Below are 18,525 nucleotides of genomic sequence, written 5' to 3' on the forward strand. Positions count from 1 at the left end.
ATAAGTGAATAAATCTTTCTGTGACAGCAGTATTTCTAGGTAGGAAAAACAAGTTGACAAAGAGATTCTGAAAAGGACTAACCCGTGAGATTTAGGTGTTTAGCCATTCACCACTGGAGCTCTAAATCACATTTTGACTAATAAGCTCCCTGACAAGTTGCTAACACCAACAGAAGATAAATGGCATTTTAAGCAGTAACTTTTCCTTGGTGATCTGAGCATGACTTTGTTTTATGAGTGGTGAAGTATTCTTGTGTTTGTTACATCCTTTGTATTCCTGTCTGCCATGTACTGTAACTAAAAGTTATTAAGCCAATGTTGATGCCACTGAATACATTTTTAAATTTAAAAAAATGAATTATATCCTTTAGAAAAAATTATTATAAGGTGGTTTACAATAATATGTAAATTAAACAAATTTCTGATGATATACCATTATGGCTTATCAGTGGCACACCCTGCCCACATTTTAATCACCTTTTTCCATCATTTGTAAACTTATCTTTCCCTTCATTCCTATAAACAGAGCCCTGTAGTAGAAGAGACCTTCAGGTACACAAAAACACTAAAAAATTTAGTCCAATATGTTTTGAACAGAAGTCTTTCTCAAAGGCACTCTTGAACAACCAGTTTCAATCTGGTGTCTGCATACTGTTGATAAAATTTTAGGTTTTCCTTCCCTCTTTATCCCTAGACTGGCACCCTGTCCATTACACTGTACTAACTAATGTACTACTCAAAATTCTGTGGCTGAATATAACATTTTATTTTATTATTTTCAGGAATTAAATACTATCTACTACTATCTTCATGGAATGGACATACTGTCTCATCTCAGGGAGCATCAGTTAAGGTAAGAGCAGCTGGGCTAATGCAAAAGTGATTTTGGCTATGCTGGTGAGAGCATTCTTTGCATTCAGGCTTGCAATACTTGACTGTTTTGAGGTAAGATTAATCTTTCTGATTTTGTAAGTAAGAAAGCATGTATGCTCTGTTTTCTGCATGGAACCTTTTGTATGATGCATTATGAAATATAGTCTGACATGTTGTTAAAGTAAAAGACTACAAATCGTAATGTGAAAATGATAATCACAATTTGTCCAGGGGTTCTAAATATTGTATTCATTCTTGGGGGATCTGGGTTTAAATCTCAGCACACCGAATTCTCTTAGCTTTAATTCCTCAATGATAAAGCAGGAATATTAATTTATTACCTCCTTGAGCACTGGTATTGCATAGAGGAGAACTGTATACAATTAATAGTGCACAATTATCCAAAATATGATAAGCATGCTTCATAATGATACTGAATTTCTTTTTCTCAGAATTATGACTTCCAGTGCACGTTACAAAAGGTACGATGGAAATCAAGTTTTGTTTTGGTAAGTGCACTTCACCATTACCTAAACTGAAAATTTAATACATCTAGGACAGTTCAACATTTATTTAATTTCCTTAACACAGCTCATAAAACACATTCTTGTGCAATAGTCCCATATTTTTGCTGTGTACTCTATATGGTTTTGGCGTAAGTCATATGAAAACATTTCAGTACATCACATGTGCAGAGTTAGGGCATGAGATTTCAAGAGATTGCAATTGGCTCAATGGAGCCCTGTCTTTTCCTCTCCATTTATCTCTGACCATGGATGTGTACACAGACAAAGCCATTAAAGGAAAAAGGAGGTGTGAGAGCACCTTGCGTTTCGACTCTACTCCTTTCTGCTTCATGCTTAGATAAAAGCAAGGTGGGTAGAAATCTGTCTAGGGCTATGCTTCCTAGTAACACATACTTGCTAATAACACATATGTTCCCTTCTGCTGGTGCTGGTGGTGGGGTGGGATGTGGTAGGGAAAAACAGGAGTGTACTGAGTTTATGGAATTCTTCACACAGATGCTGTGCCTTCAGTCGACTGGACCATGTCCTATTTGATAGTCATTTAGTAAATTATAAATAGTAATACTCAACATTTATGTAGCACTTTCAAGTTTACATATACAGTGGTACAGTTGGCCTTGGTGAAGATTTGACATTTTCATCCCCAAAAAGTTTTTGATTTGAGTTTCCACTGAAATCGTAGAATCATAGAATCATAGAGTTGGAATAGTCCACAAGGGCCATCGAGTCCAACCCCCTGCCAAGCAGGAAACACCATCAGAGCACTCCTGACATATGGTTGTCAAGCCTCTGCTTAAAGACCTCCAAAGAAGGAGACTCCACCACACTCCTTGGCAGCAAATTCCACTGTCGAACAGCTCTTACTGTCAGGAAGTTCTTCCTAATGTTTAGGTGGAATCTTCTTTCTTGTAGTTTGGATCCATTGCTCCATGTCCGCTTCTCTGGAGCAGCAGAAAACAACCTTTCTCCCTCCTCTATAATGAGGCTGCATTTTAATGTTGTACTTTAATCTTGTTTCTAAGTTGTATTTTAATCAATTGTTTTTATACTTTTTGTTAGCCGCCCTGAGCCCGGTCTTGGCTGGGGAGGGCAGGGTATAAATAAAATTTATTATTATTATTACTATTATTATTATTACTATTATTACCTCAGGTTACAGACACTTTAGGTTACAAACTCTGCTAACCCAGAAATTGTACCTTGAGTTAAGAACTTTGCTTCAGGATGAGAACAGAAATCGCGTGGCAACGGTGTGGCAGCAGCGGGAGGCCCCATTAGCTAAAGTGGTGCTTCAGGTTAAGAACAGTTTCAGGTTAAGAACGGACCTCCAGAACGAATTAAGTTCTTAACCTGAGGTACCACTGTACTTTCAATGCATTATAATCCTTACAACAAACCTGTAAGCTAAATCAGAAGTGTTATCCCCCATATTTCAAATTCTGAGGCCTAGCGGCTTAGAGGGAGTGGCTTGTCTAATGCTGCCTATTGATTTTATAGCAGATACAACATCTGAACCAGACACTTCTGATTCATACTTGGTTTTGTAGCCACTTTGCTACACCACCTTTCTACCCTTTCTTTAAGAGCTGCCCGGAAGACCCAACTGTTACCTTAGCTGTCACCAGAAGGTTCAGAACCAAATCCTTTTTATTTGTATACTGTTTCTTTGGCTCAAGCAAGTTACGAATTCAAAGGAATTACACTACTCTCAAAATTATTTACCTTCTGTGACTTGTCCCCAAAAAGAAACTGACACCTTGGGACAGAGCTCCCCTGTTTAAAGAGCTTCACCACTTGGTATATATTTGAGAGGCTCTCCTTTTCATGTTTGAAATTTGCCCTGATAGGGCAGTGAATGGTGAAAGACATGCTTTTAAAGCTTTGATTATATGTTTTAGATATATAGTGCACTTCACACTGATAGGATGTAGCTAATACTTGTTCCTTTTCTTTAGCTCAGACACTATTGCAAGATGCTGGTATATTCTTCTTTCTGGATCTGTGCTTATGAAGGACTCCATGTTTTTGCCACCTTGCAGGTATGTAAGAAGTTAGCATCTTCTTTAGTACGGGGGGGAAAACCCATAAAACTGGATGCCTAGTTAAATACATACTTTATAACACTAGATTTTCAAGTATGTAGTACCTAATTTTGATAAGCTATATGGTAAATCTTTCATTCTCCTGTTCAGATATTGTTTCTGAACTTGGATAATTGGCATAAACTCTATATTTTCCTCCAGTTTCTCTTCCTGCTTGGTCCATCCATCTTTAAATTTTCCCCAAGGATAACTGCCAAGAGTACTCATTGTTAACTCCTTTTCTGCCTTTAAAGTCAGACATGGGGAGTCTGAATGGGAGCTAGTGTTTGTTACCAGCAAGCTCTGTGCATGGCTCCCTGTTTCCTTTGTGTTAAAGGTAAGCATAAATCCCTTGCATAGTTTGACATGTTAGCCGCCATTCATGCCTTTTTCTCTTGAGCAGTGTATATGGCACTTACTCTGCCTGAGTAGAAAATGTAAAGCAGGGCTCCTAGTTTATAGCCCACCCACCCCCCAGTCCTATAATGTCTTAGACAAGATGAATGAATACACATTCAAAATAATTGATTTAGGTTTCCTTGATAGCATTAATCTTTGGAAGTGATAATTGTGTTTGCTTATGAACATTCAAGTAAATGATTATTAAAGGTAAAGGTAAAGGTACCCCTGCCCGTACGGGCCAGTCGTGTCCGACTCTGGGGTTGCGCGCCCATCTCGCTTAAGAGGCCGGGGGCCAGCGCTGTCGGAGGCGCTGTCCGAAGACACTTCCGGGTCACGTGGCCAGCGTGACAAGCTGCATCTGGCGAGCCAGCGCAGCACACGGAAACGCCGTTTACCTTCCCGCTAGTAAGCAGCGGTCCCTATTTATCTACTTGCACCTGGGGGTGCTTTCGAACTGCTAGGTTGGCAGGCACTGGGACCGAGCAATGGGAGCGCACCCCGCCGTGGGGATTCGAACCGCTGACCTGACGATTGGCAAGTCCTAGGTGCTGAGGTTTTACCCACAGCGCCACCCGCATCCTAAATGATTATTAGCTTCTGCCTATTAGGGAATATGAATTTATCTTGTCTATATAGCATGAATTGCACCACATTTTTTATCCTTTATCACAAGGCAGATAGTAGTAGAGCTGTTCTGATGCAGTAGCACCCAGGCTGTGTTGAACTGTCCACAAGAGTTTTTCAGGTAGCTGCTTTTTGTAGCAATTAAATTATTGCATAAAAATTCATTGAGTCAGCAAACCAGGTTGCATCATCTTAAAATTCTAAATAGAGTGAACAAAAACACAGTATAGCATGTGCCTCAAACTGGGTTATACCTCCCAGTTTGCGGCTGCCTTTTTGCTCCCCAGCTGTTCTAGATGGGGCATTACAAAAAGAGGTGCCCCTTCAGGTAACAGTTTCCCAAGCTCTTTAAGGCTTTATATTAAACTAACACCTTGAAATTTGGCTCAGTGATGTACTGACAGATCTTTAAAAGCTAGTGGCACATGATTGTGTGCACAAAAGCCTATCAACACTCTGGTTGCTGCATTTTGTCCCTGGTGCACTTTTTGAACAGTCTTCAAGAGCAGACCCAGGCAGAGTGAATTGCAGTAGTCTAGCCATGAGATTATTAGAGCACGGATAACCATGACTTGGCTTGGTCCAGGAATGGTGGTAGATAGCAAACCATCTGTTGCTGAAAAAAGGCTCTCCACATCATCCATGCCACTTTGGCCTTAAGTGACAGTAGAATACAGTACCACATTCTGTATACTTTGACCCACTGTCTCTCAGAAACTAGCCCTGTAGATAGGAGTGAAACCACCAAAATCACGCCCTCAACCCCTAAACCACAGGGCCTGCCCATATCATAGCTGATGAAATGAAAAGCTGCCAAGGAAGCAAGGAGAAGCAAAAGGGTTGCACATAGGTAAATGAAAGCAATTACAGTACTAAAATAAGGCCTGAAGCCCAATTCAAACGGGTCAAGATAATCAGCTTCCACCAAGCACTCTTAATTGCATGGCCACCACTCTCTGAAGTTCTCTGTAATTATTATTCTCTGTAATAATTGTGAGGGTCCTCTTACTGGCCAGTCTTCTGGGTCCAGCATGTCCTTCAATGTAGCTGATACCACTTCCTCCCACAGTGAAGAATTAACTCTCCCTGGACTCACCCAGTCAGTCTTCTGCTAGATGCACAAACCAAGAAGGGCAAGGGGTTGAGATCACAGGTGAACGCTTTCAGGCATTTTGTCTACATTTTGGTGCCTCTGCTCACCCAAAAGAGGCCAGATAAGAACATAAGAACAGTCTGCTGGATCAGGCCAGTGGCTCATCCAGTTCAGCATCCTGTTCTCACAGTGGCCAACCCTCCAGACTGAGCAGGATTCAATGCAGAGCTGCGGTTCAATGCAGAGCTGCGGTTGGAAAGGAAAATGAGAAAAACTCACTGTACCGTAAGTTATTTCCAGTTTTATATAGGGCTCTTTGGATCCTGGCATTTGCTTCTGTAGCAAATAATAGATATTGCGGCTCCTAGACCTAGAGTGAAACTTGCCTTACATTTAATGGGTGACTGTACTGAGGAAGGTTATTCTTTGAAGAAACCCAGTAAAGATACCTAACAGATGGTTCTTGGAATTGCGGTGTGAAAAGGAAGTGGGTCGGTTCATTTTCAACCAGACTGTACTTGAACATAATAGTTTTAAGGAGCTATCCTGGCAAGGGCAGCACTGTATACTCAAACAAAGGTTGTTCATTGATACCTAAAATTCTTAGTATCCTGGATTTGTTGAATTTGTTCTGTGGTGTTTGTATTGTTCTTTCTTTTGACACATCTATCTGAACATAAAATAAGTGTGTTCATACAAACCTAGCTTGTGGTGGAATAGTGTTTACTTTTAACACTTCAGTATACTGTGTGGCAAGCATTGAAGAATTTATTCATAGTATGTTCATGTAAGCCCATTTTCTACTTTATTATGCTAAATAGCCAACACTACCAACACTGCTGCTGTTGCCATTTGTTGCCAGCATGACAGCTTCACCCATAATTGTGGGAGCATTTCAGATATATCCTATGTATTCTTTTCTGCACTCGTTCTTTTCCTGTAAAGGAGTTGCATAAGTATCTTCCCACTTTATCTGGAAGCTTTTAGTGAAGCATAATTTCCCCCCACGTGTGTAGGTGTTCACTTTCAGGCAAATGTACCTTAGAGCCTGGATTTTTGCTAAAGTGGAGGATACCCATTTTCTTGTGTTCTTTTCTTTAATAGCACTTTCCCCCATTTCATTTTGAATATTGTTTACAGACTTTCTAGTTCTGTAAATAATGTGATGCTTTTATCTCACTGATTGTCACTAAATGTGGAGAAATAAAAGTTTTTATATTTCACTCCAGGGACACCACATGTGAAGTATGCCGCTAACCTATGGATTATGTGGTTCTGATATCCCTTTATAATTCCACTATCACTATAAAACTTAAATAAAACTTTTCTCTTGATGTTCTAGTAGAGTAGCAGGGCAGGATATTGGGCTTCAGGCATTGGATAAACAGGCAGATCCATATTTAAAAGATAAAAAACAAATTTATTAATATTAGATTTGATATATGGCTATGTTCCAACAGTTAGTTTACATTAAATGTGTACTGTAACTTTAAGGATGTTAGGTCCATAACTAAGGCTGCAGTCCAAAACCTTGGCCAGCAATGATGGCATTTGCAGCAAACAGGGTGTGGGGTGCAGAGGGGAAAAAATGGTCTTTGCTGTAGGCAGGGACAGAGTTCTCTGCAATATTCACTGGACAGCTTAGAAGATTTCAGACAGGTTTAGTCCAGTGCCATAGCATGGGGGGCTTGGGGAGCCATGGCCCATGGCACGTATTTTTGAGGGGGTGTGATCAGGTGCCCCTACAATGGGCTCACTCATCGGAGCCTGGTCCTGGCGTACAAGGGAGCTGCAGGGACAATTTTCTCATGCAACAGTCCAACGCCACCAGCTGCAGCTCCACTCCCAGGTCAAGCCTGACCCAGGGGCAGAGAGAGGCTGCGGAGCACGAGGCACCTGGCTGTGGCAGCCCCATCCTTCTTGAGGGTGTGCCCCATGCACCCGCCTTGGGCACCGCTAGCTTACTCCCTGCCACCGGTTCAGACTCGATGAAGGCTTGGCAATTCCCTAAGGAGGATTTGGAGCACCTTTCCTCCCCAATGCTGTCCCTAGCTATTTTAGTTAAGGTCACTCGTAAGTGGTGCAACACCCTCCTCCAGTGGATCAGAGCCTACCCCCGAGTTGGGAGCTCTGTTATTTGATCCTCGGATCTGCACTTTTTTAACCAGGATAAAATAGTGCTTAGAACTGATGCATCATTCTTGCTCAAGGTAAACTTGGTTTTTTGCAAAAGGAGGTATGTGTGCACAAATGGAGGGCACTCCATATTTTTATTTGGATAGGGTTGTGTCTGTAAGGAATTTGGATGCTTGCTTTATATGATTTTGGGAGAAGATCTTTAGTGAGAAGGTGACAGCATCTACACTGTTTTAGTGGTTGAGGCGGTATGTAGTTCTTGTGTATCAGTCTCTTGAAAATCTCCTTGGGCCCATTTGGGGGTAGCATTGGTTTTTATATACAAAGGTCTTGGAATGTTCTCTGGGAGCCACAGGAAAAAGGGATGTTCCAATCGGCAGGCGTGAAAAAGCCATTGCACACAGTTGCTTTTCAACTTCAATTTCTCTCTGTCTTATAATGAGTTTCCTTATTGGTCCAAAAATTCTGAGGTAGTAATTCTTTCCATGTGTGTTTGTTCTTCAAATAGAACAGAGATGCTTGGTTTTTTTTCTTGTGAATCTCTCTTTCAGTAGTAAATTAAATATTTAGTATTTCATATTTACTATAAATAGTCACGTCTTCTTCTTCTTCTTCTTCTTCTTCTTCTTCTTCTTCTTCTTCTTCTTCTTCTTCTTTTACACACCCAGCCGCCTCACAAATGGTAATTGTTGAAATGAGGGAGCAAGGAATTATTAGTTGGAAATGTCTGGTTTGCTTGAAGAGTGCGTTTTCATTTTTTGAGGAAAGTTATGATATCTAATGTATATCTTGTGGATTTCACATTTTCATATGGGAATGCAGGCATTAGTCTGGGAGTTAGGAAATCATATGCAGGAATGCTTCCTTGTGGCATTCACAGTCCTACTGAAAATACTGCACCCAGCAGAATCACATTCATAAGGGAAAGCTGAATGTGGGAAAATGTAGGATTAGCAGTCTGAGACCTGCCAAAGGTGCTTATCAGTTTTATTTCCCAATCCATTAATCAGCTAAGTTAGAATGCTGTGTTCTGAATTTATTTGCTTATTCCAGTTTATACGGTTTGTGAAATTGGCTGGGAATCGTTTCTATTGTATATTGTTTTACTATTGGAGTAGCAGATTATAAATGAAAAATGATGTGGTTTTATTAAATTATGTAGTTCAGAAGGACTTCCTGATCGTTTTCTATTGTAGCTTGGCATTTTTTTAAAAAAAACAACCTTGAGTTTTGTAATTCTGGCATCAGTACTTGTATTCTGGGATATACAAATATAGAAGGAATAGCTGTTGCATAACAATGCATGGCAGGAACTGGAGTTTTAGTGAGAAGATGGATGTAATCTGAGTAATAAACATTTTGTGAATTCCTTCTCAATGATTTAACTGCATGTGGTGCATTCAATTGTTCTCTGGTGCTTTTTTCTTGTTTTTATCTGTTATTTAAAGCAAATTTAATGTTGTTTAATTGAAATAAATTACAGCTTTTATTATTTTGTTCCAGGCAACCGCTAAGTCAAAAGATAAAACTTTAGTTGTTAATAGAATTGCTGAGCATTACTCTGTGCTCGTAGCTTAGAAGTCCACAGAACTCCCAACCTGCTGTTTGAGACCTTCTAAGTTCACAGAGATTGTGATGAAGCACAGACCAGTTTTTCCCTTTAAAAATGAGTCCTACAGACAAAAGTTTCTTTTTATATACTGTACTGGTTTGAATTGTCCGGCCATGCCATTGGATTCAGGTATCTTGTAGTATTTTAAGAGTCCAATATAATCCTTCTGTGCTGGTTGTGACAAGAAATATGCTTTTGAAAACCAATCTTGTCAAAAGAACTGGAGTGCCTCTTTTGTTTGTTAATATTATTTATACTGTATAGCAACAACAAAAAACCGATTGGCTCTCTAAGTCAAAATAAACAAAATTAAAAACATACAAACAACAAAAACTGCCATAAGATGAAATGCGTCATTAAAACAGAATAATATAAGATCAGGAATGAACAGAGAATCTAAAATTAAGAATTGATGAAACTAAAGCAGTTATGTTTAGCAATATTTTAAAGGCTGCTTCAGACTGTTCAGTCTCTGTAGAGCCTCACCACATGTTTCATGCTCCACACTCAACTTGTAGCTGCTTGACTTCATGGAGGCTCACTGAGAGTGGACTGCTTCAGCTAAGTTCCTTCCCTTGCCTCTTTTACCCTCGCATTGAGATACATTGTCATTTTTTGCCACCATTTACCACACTTCCTGGGACGCGGGTGGCGCTGTGGGTAAAAGCCTCAGTGCCTAGGACTTGCCGATCGAAAGGTCGGCGGTTCGAATCCCCTCGGCAGGGTGCGTTCCCGTTGCTTGGTCCCAGCGCCCGCCAACCTAGCAGTTCGAAAGCACCCCTGGGTGCAAGTAGATAAATAGGGACAGCTTACTGGCGGGAAGGTAAACGGCGTTTCCGTGTGCTGCGCTGGCTCGCCAGATGCAGCTTGTCATGCTGGCTATGTGACCCGGAAGTGTCTCCGGACAGCGCTGGCCCCCGGCCTCTTAAGTGCGATGGGCGCACAACCCTAGAGTCTGTTAAGACTGGCCCGTACGGGCAGGGGTACCTTTACCTTTACCTTACCACACTTCCTAAGACTACCTTCCTGTGAAAGGTAGTTCAGGCACAGAAAGCTGCCTTATATAGTGAAGACAGATGCAAATAATTCATTTTCTGCAATCTCGTTTTGACTTCCTTGCCATCCAGTGGTCCTGTTGACTCTCTTAGTTGATTTCCCAAACCTAGATCTACATGGAAATGTAGGATGTGATCTACTAAGTGCTGATTTTATGGAACTTCCTTATGGGCATTACTTGTAGATCTCCTATAGTTGTCACTTATGTGAAGCCTAAGCCTTTTGAAGGCGTAAATAATGGAATATGGAGGCTTTTGTCTTTTGCTTCTTGTGGGAACTGTAAAATGTTTGCGCTATAGATACTGCAGTTTTTCTTCAAGGTCATAAAAATTATAATAACTCTCAGGTATGAAACCTTTTCTGCAATCTAATAATGAAAGGCCTAAAAAAAGAGAGATTTCTTAAGATGTATGTAGCACCACAGAGACTGGGGATAAGAAAAAGATTTCCTCAAGCACAAGAAAAGGAACTTTTAAGTTGGCAGGGCATGGAGGGCAGCAGGGAAAGAAAAAATGTTTAAGCTGAACAAATACATCCTGCTTAGTGTGTCAGCATGCATGCAATATTTTTTCTTCCACATACATATGCGTGAGCATTTCTCTTGAAGTAGAAGAAAGGTTAAAGCGTCAGGGGAACAGAGCACAATAATGCACTGAAGCAAGAGCATGTACTAATTGAAAAAGGTTCTATGATAATAGAAAGCTTTGCTCATGTTAGTATAGTAACTTTTTGATGCCTTAGCAGATTGCTCCCAATGATCATTTTTTTAATTGCAAACACCAGACTGAGCTGTAATATTCAAACAAGAAGGCACTGGTATTTTTTTGAAGGTTGAAGTTGTTCAGTAGAGCTGAGGATGCTGTCTCTGGGTCAGTATTGTCTACACTGACTGACAGGGACCTTCAGTGGGTTCAGTTGAGGTTTTTGTCATCCATACTGCAGTTAGATGATTGTTGGAGTATTTCCAATGAAATTAATGGACTCAAGTTACTTGTCCACTGATGTCATTGGGTCTACTCAGAGTATGACTATCATTGAACATTCTATATGTACCAGCCCTCGTTGCAACACTTTTAATGCAAACCCCTCACAAGTAGATGATAAAATGTTTTAATAACCGTTAATGTCATATATATTACTATTTCTGATAATTTCAGAAAATATGCTTCTAGAATATATATCCTATTATTTGATTCATTAAATCTGTACATTATCCAATTTGAAACATATTTCTTGTTTAGTCCAGTATGATACAAAGCTTTAACAAGGCTGCCTTTTCAGTGGTAGCCCCTGAGCTATGGCACCCCCCCCCCCCCCGCAATATTATATAGGTTTTAACAGCAAGTCAAGACTCTTTGCACTGGTTTTTGGTGAGATGGGGCATTTTTACTTATCCCACTTGTTGCTGCTTATGTGTGCTGCTGCTTTGCTATATTTTACTGTGGTTTTTAAGTATTGCATTTTATATACTGCAAAATTTTTGCAAACCTGAATTGTTCAGTAGAAGCTTGTTAATGGAAGTTTTGCAATACATGTTTCGTTAGAAGTAAGTTTCAGAGTTCAGAGTAGCTTGATCCCAAGAATTGCCAGGTGGGGGATGCTGAACTTTTTCCATTCCTGCCTGCTCCGTTCTGTAACCCTTGCCTTGGCAACAAGAGTAGTGTATGGTACAGTATAACCTGGGTACTGCCTACTTGTCTCTGTAATCCACATCCTTGCCACCCAAGCTGGTTTTCTACTTCTATCTCCTAGCCAGACACCAACACTAGAAGAAATCTGGAAAAACAGGGTGGAGTTATCCTTCTGCAGAGATTAATTTGTGTTTGTAAAAAGGATTAAGTACACTACTGCCCCTGCATATGAGTAATCCAGAAGGCATTGAGTTTTGCTAGTATAAAATGTAGTTCTGTGTCCTGTCACCATTTCAGCTTTTGGAGATCCCCACTCTGACCCGCTTATTTCAATATAAATCTCACTTCCTGTGCTTTGTTACAAAGAGGTGCATTTAGTCATATTTATAAGTTTCGTACAGTTAACACATTTGAGGGCTCTGTGTTCTGTGATAGATTATTAAAAAGAGATTTGACAGTTCTAATTACGATGCTCTTGCCTCCTACTGATCATGATCATAATTCTTTATCACTATGACTCTTAGTATTAAAACTTATCATTTTGAAAGAACTGAGGCATTCTTAGAATAACTTCAGGAAACATCTGTTCTTGATGAATCACATCTGTATTTTCTGGCAATTTTTTAAAATAAAAAATTATTCTGGAGTTTAAACTGTTTCCCTGCATGGAGACTTGATCACACCCATTTTCATACTATCTGAGTATATATGTTGTGTGTTGGCTACACAACACCATTTTAAAGAAAAAAGGCCTGAATAAGAGATCTTAGTTGAAATATTTAGGAACTAATAAGATTTTCTTAATAACTCACAAAGTTCTGTAATACGCATAATAATCAAACAATTATGCATTCTCACTACCGTAATATTGAAACGTCAAATGATTAATTGGGTATTTTCAATTAAATAAATAATGAAAATTTCAAGAAAAGGAAGGGAATTACAGCAAACAAAATATTGAAATCTTCGCTGTTTAACTTAGGTCTCTGACGCTTACCTGGTTTCCTTGTGCTGTATTTCACACATTTTTGGACATGTGGTTAAATGTTTGCTCTCAATTTCATCATCAATAAGGAGACCAAATCTAGTTCCATGTGATTCAAGCGATCACACAGAGCAAGCTGTTGATTGTGGTATTTTGATTATTGTAGATGAAAGCCAGTTTGACAAATCCATGCAAATAATTACTTGTGTTTTATGAGAAGAAAATAAACATTGTATCAGCAGGGATCATAAAGAGAAACATAATATGCCAGGAAACCTTCATACATTCAAATGTAGCTTTAAGTCTTTCACACCTCCCTCATCTGGGGGATAACTAACAAAATTTCCTAAGGACACTTCTGTTTTTTCTGTCCAACTAGAGAATTTCCCCTTGCTCTAAGATGTTCTGCTGTGTTTAGTAGTGACCACAGGGTTTATCATACCATATAGGCAGTTATTCCAGTTCTTTGGCTCCTTGCATGCACTGGAGCTGTACTCCATAAACAGCTTGTTGTTGTTGTTGTTGTCACAGTCGTGTCGTGTCTTGTGTGGGTTTTAGGTTCTAGTGGTGATGATGGGGAGCAGTTAGTGCATAAAGCCAAAATTGTGTCAAAAACCACTCCAAGGAACAGCTACTGTGCGAACAATCTTACTTTTTGGCACAAGGGTTTCCCAGAACAGTAAGCAAGGCAGAGAGCTAAAAAGTGTTTTCCGTTGCAGGAAAACCTGGTGTGCAAAGAACTGTTTAGCTCTCTGCCTTGCATTTGTGTGATATCAGCTGGTTTGCCACCAAGCGCAGAAAGCTGTGACCCTACAAGTTAAATGCGCAGCAGCTGCGATCCTACTGTGTTTCCATGTACAGTGGTACCTCGGGTTAAGTACTTAATTTGTTCCGGAGGTCCGTTCTTAACCTGAGACTGTTCTTAACCCAAAGCACCACTTTAGCTAATGGGGCCCCCTCTGCTGCTGCGCTGCCGGAGTATGATTTCTGTTCTCATCCTGAAGCAAAGTTCTTAACCCGAGGTACTATTTCTGGGTTAGCGGAGTCTGTAACCTGAAGCGTATGTAACCTGAAGTATATGTAACCCGAGGTACCATTGTATGGACCACTTGGTAGCTTTAGATCTTGAAGTGGGTTACAGTAGCTACACTTGCATAATATATACCCACAATAAGAGCAATAAAAACAATGTAAAATTATTTACATTAAAAATACATGAACAGTATCCATAATAACCATATCAGGAAAGTTGCAAAGCATTACAAGGCAGAAAAATGTAGACTCCCTAACCAACATAAAACACACTGTTCATGTAGCCACTCATCCAACCACACTCTCACTATCTGTTCCCATAACCACTATGACCATTCACTCCTTCATATGGTACCTCTAGCAAGCAGCCACTCATGGGCAAACCACTCCCTCTCAACATAATTACAACCCACATACCAAGGATTGCTGCCAAGCATATACATATAAGAGTGTCTTTCCATCACTGAAGAACTAATGGACTTATGCCCCACAGGATCATCAATACTCTTCTCACATCTTTCACTTGGGAGTGGCTCAGTTCTATGCCACAACAATCTCTGATGGTTGAACAAGCTGCATAATGTGATGGTGCATCAAAAACACATATTGCCCCTTTAATAGGCATGTGAAATACAATCAAAGGCACTGTTTCACAGTGTGCTGTTACTAGTATTCCTATAATTCATCCCTACTCTGTTTGATTTTGTGGTTTACTATTAATGTGTAATAATACTTTCCTTCTTCTTTTTTCTTCTCAGCTTTGGCAAGCAGTCTGGAGGAAAACGAGGTTGCGAGTGTATTGTATTGGAGCCTTCTGAAATGATTGTGGTAAGGATAGACTTTTAAAAACCAGTGTGCATAGTCCCCCTTGAAATAGTCATGTTCACTTTGGCTGCAGTTCTAGAGAATTCTATCACAAATCTTACCATGGCTACCATCAATGAGTGGTGTGCTAGTGCATATTGCTGAAGCACTCCTGTCTTGCTCTGCATTTTCCGGAAACAGGAGCAACAAACCCGGAAACAGGAGCAACAAACCCATGAGTCTTGACTTACTCTGTGGGGTGTTCCTCTCCTGACTATGGTAATAAACCAAGGTTTGTTCTTGGCTTACTGGTGGCAGCTTGTTTGGCAGAAACAAACTAGGAGTGCTAGTTTGTTGCTGCCAGCACCAAGAAGGAGAAAGTGAAATGGGAGTAATTTAATAGTGTGCACTTAGCACACTGCTCATTCATGGTAACCCAAGATTTATGGCTTACTGTGACGTATGATCTGAGTGACTGTTATCTTCTTAATGAATGCTTCCCTATCATTATGGATACCATGCTCAATATGTCTCAGCTAAACTGTTTGTGTGTTTGCTGCAATATGGCACTACTGGCCCACAATCCTGTTATGTTCTACAGGTATTCTGATATCTTTTCTCCTTTCTCTAAACCATGGGTAGGCAAACTAAGGCCCAGGGGGCAGATTAGGCCCAATCACCTTCTAAATCCGGCCCGCGGACGGTTCAGGAATCAGCATGTTTTTTTCATTAGAATGTGTCCTTTTATTTAAAATGCATCTCTGGGTTATTTGTGGGGCCTGCCTGGTGTTTTTACATGAATAGAGTGTATGCTTTTATTTAAAATGCATCTCTGGGTTATTTGTGGGGCCTGCCTGGTGTTTTTACATGAATAGAGTGTATGCTTTTATTTAAAATGCATCTCTGGGTTATTTGTGAGGCCATAGGAATTTGTTCAAACCGCCCCCCCCCCAAGGTCTGAAGGACAGTGGACTGGCCCCTGGCTGAAAACGTTTGCTGACCCCTGCGAGTCTAAACAGATAACTAATGTTCCTCTGCTTTAGCTAACTTCTGATGTTATTTAATTTTATTCTGTTTTTGTTATTCATTAGTACATGTATGTTAGCCGCCCCGAAACTGATGCCCTCCAGCCAGAGTCAGCATGGTTAATGGTCAGAGATGACCTCAAGGTCAAGGGTACCAGGCTGGTGGAGGCTGACACACCTAGCGCTTCATAACTTCTATTTGCTTTGGAACTTGTAAAATGTCATATATCTTTGTGTAGCCTGAGAGATGTGTGTGCTTATGTATGCATGCGTACACTTGGGAATTGAAGCAAGACATCTTGACCACTTTGAAATATTTAAAAAGATACTGAAATGGAATTCTACAGCACATTCACTGAGTGTGGGCAGGAACTTCCCATCTGCAGTACTGTATAGAAAAATGGATTAAGCTGCTAAACTGTAAGAGCAGTTCAGAAATAAAATACCCTCCTTTCTCTGGATCTTAACCTCTATTTTATAAAGAGCTTTGCTTAAAAAAAAAAAAAGCCTTTCATTTTTAAAAACCTAAGATATGGCTTATGAAACCTGAGCTTTTGAAGTTGTTCTAATGCTTACTGCCCAGTGCTGATGCTTTGATATATACCTATGACCTATTATTTTCTTTTTTTTTTTGTCTCCTTTTGTGTATTGCCAGAAAGTTTAGGTTAAAGCTGGATCATGTAAGATGTTACTGAAAATATCAACCGCCTTATTTTTTCTGTGGCTGTATTGTTAGCGACATTTACATGGAATATTGCCTTTGTATGGGTCACTTTAAGCCATTGCTTCCTTGAACTCAAATCTGTTACAGCAGTCACCATATTTTTTTGGTCGTTTGTGGGGTTTTTTTGGTATTACTCTTTGATCCAGCCTTTTGATTCTTGGATATGTTTCTTGTCTGCATCTGTAACGGAGAGGAATGAGCCCATAAATTTTGATGTTGTCTCTTGGAAATGTGCTCCTTTTTGTTCTGAAAGTAATTGTGCACAGTGGGAAGATAGGAGGCATTTCTTATATTGGGTTTTTATTTCTATCACTTTTTAATACCAACATATTAAAAGTCATGGTGGCTTTCCTTTGGCAACCTGGCGTTCTGATTACTCCTCGCAGATGGCTTCTGCTACCGTCATACGCAAACACTTCTTTGTTTCTTTGGAGGAGCGACTTGTAGTTGCTCTGTTTGCAGCACTGAAGGATGCAAAATGCAGACTGCTATCCTCCTGACCCCCCAGCCCTCAGAAGGCAGGGAAAGTAGCACAGAAGGTGGCCCTAACTGTTGTGCTCAGGGAACAGTATTCATGTCTTGGTTTAATTGATTGTATTGCAAGCCAGTCTGAGAGCCTTTTTTGGCTGAAGTATGGGGTACAAATGCACTAAACAAATAAAATATTTCTTTTGCTCTCTGTATGCATTCTGGCCTTAAAAGTAAGAGGAATGGGAAGTAATACTGGGTGACACATTGGGCTCACTACTGTCCTATCAGACTGAATGCATGGCTCTTTCAGACTTTGATTCAAGCAGGGTGGGGTTGGAGAGGGGAACTTTTTTCTCTCAAGGACTGCATTTAGGCTGGGTGGCAGGGTTCCATGCCATTGGTGGGCAGGGCCCAAGCCAAGTTGTTTTCTTTTCTCCCTGCCACCTCTCCCCTCCTTTTTTTTTACTTGCTTGTCACCTGCATGAAATTAGACCTAGCACCACAGGCTGCCCACCCTTGGCTTAAACAATGGAGCTTTGCCATCTAGGCTTACAACTTTGCATAGCACATTTTGCCACCTGGATGCCTATTGAGGCAACTAGTGCAATTGAATACATTTACCCTTGATTTTGGTTGCCATTGCTAATGGCCCATTTTTAGAATTGTTGCGGCTACTGCTATGTCCTTTGCTGTCTTTGTTTTTAGAAATGTTATACTGTTGCTTTATTCTGCTGTATGATTTCAGCTTTCTTGTATGGAATGTTTTATTGGTTAGTTTTTGTTAAATTTGGAAGTTACTCTGCCTAAGAAGCATTGTAGTATAGAAAGCAAGAGAAATTGTCAACAAAAGCTGTTTTTTATAGAGATTTCTCAGTTCCTTTGACTGTATTTTTCAACTGCATAGTACTGGCAATATCTGAAGGAAGCAGGTGGGCGTAGTTACTATAGTTCCTGCTAGCAGTTCATTGTATTTGCCTTTTGGGTAACAAACATACTTAACCTTTTGCTTTCATAGTATTCAGCCTGTGTTGTGTATAAAAAAAAACCTTGTTTCAACTGGAAAACTGCTTTGCATAGGTCCATAATTTCCTAAAAAACTATGATATATTTCCACTTGTGAACAGAATAATAGTGCTTGATTGTGAAGGTACTGAGAGTCCACAGTTCTCACTGAAAAACCTATGAGCTTAAGATATTTTTAGTCTTTCAAAGGGTTTGGGCTACATGGCAATGACATTTTCTATTCAGATAGTAAAGTACTAGAAGTGGTTTTGGGGATTCTAGATTTGGTGAACTACAGAGTGAGCTTGGAGAAAATGTTTTGATATATATTGGTGGTTGCCAAGCTTTTTAGCTGTCAGGGACATATGCAAATAAGAGACGCTGTCTTGGGCACATCCACCCCCAAATAACCTACCATACACCACAGCCTATTATTTTAGCTACAAT

At 40.1% G+C, this 18,525-nt stretch overlaps 1 protein-coding gene across 6 annotated transcripts in view; it reads left to right on the forward strand.

The window, feature by feature from the left end:
* Positions 1 to 18,525, forward strand: part of RAPGEF6 (Rap guanine nucleotide exchange factor 6) — a 139,988-nt gene that overhangs the window by 20,359 nt on the left and 101,104 nt on the right. For all 6 annotated transcript variants that reach the window (XM_077924521.1, XM_077924517.1, XM_077924519.1 and 3 more), the window contains exons 2-5: positions 783 to 853; positions 1,326 to 1,382; positions 3,356 to 3,439; positions 14,811 to 14,880. In XM_077924521.1, the coding sequence (XP_077780647.1) occupies positions 783 to 853; positions 1,326 to 1,382; positions 3,356 to 3,439; positions 14,811 to 14,880 (282 nt within the window). The remainder of the gene's footprint in view (positions 1 to 782; positions 854 to 1,325; positions 1,383 to 3,355; positions 3,440 to 14,810; positions 14,881 to 18,525) is intronic.

Source organism: Podarcis muralis, chromosome 2 (assembly GCF_964188315.1).
Source record: "Podarcis muralis chromosome 2, rPodMur119.hap1.1, whole genome shotgun sequence".
NCBI classification, from domain to species: domain Eukaryota; kingdom Metazoa; phylum Chordata; class Lepidosauria; order Squamata; family Lacertidae; genus Podarcis; species Podarcis muralis.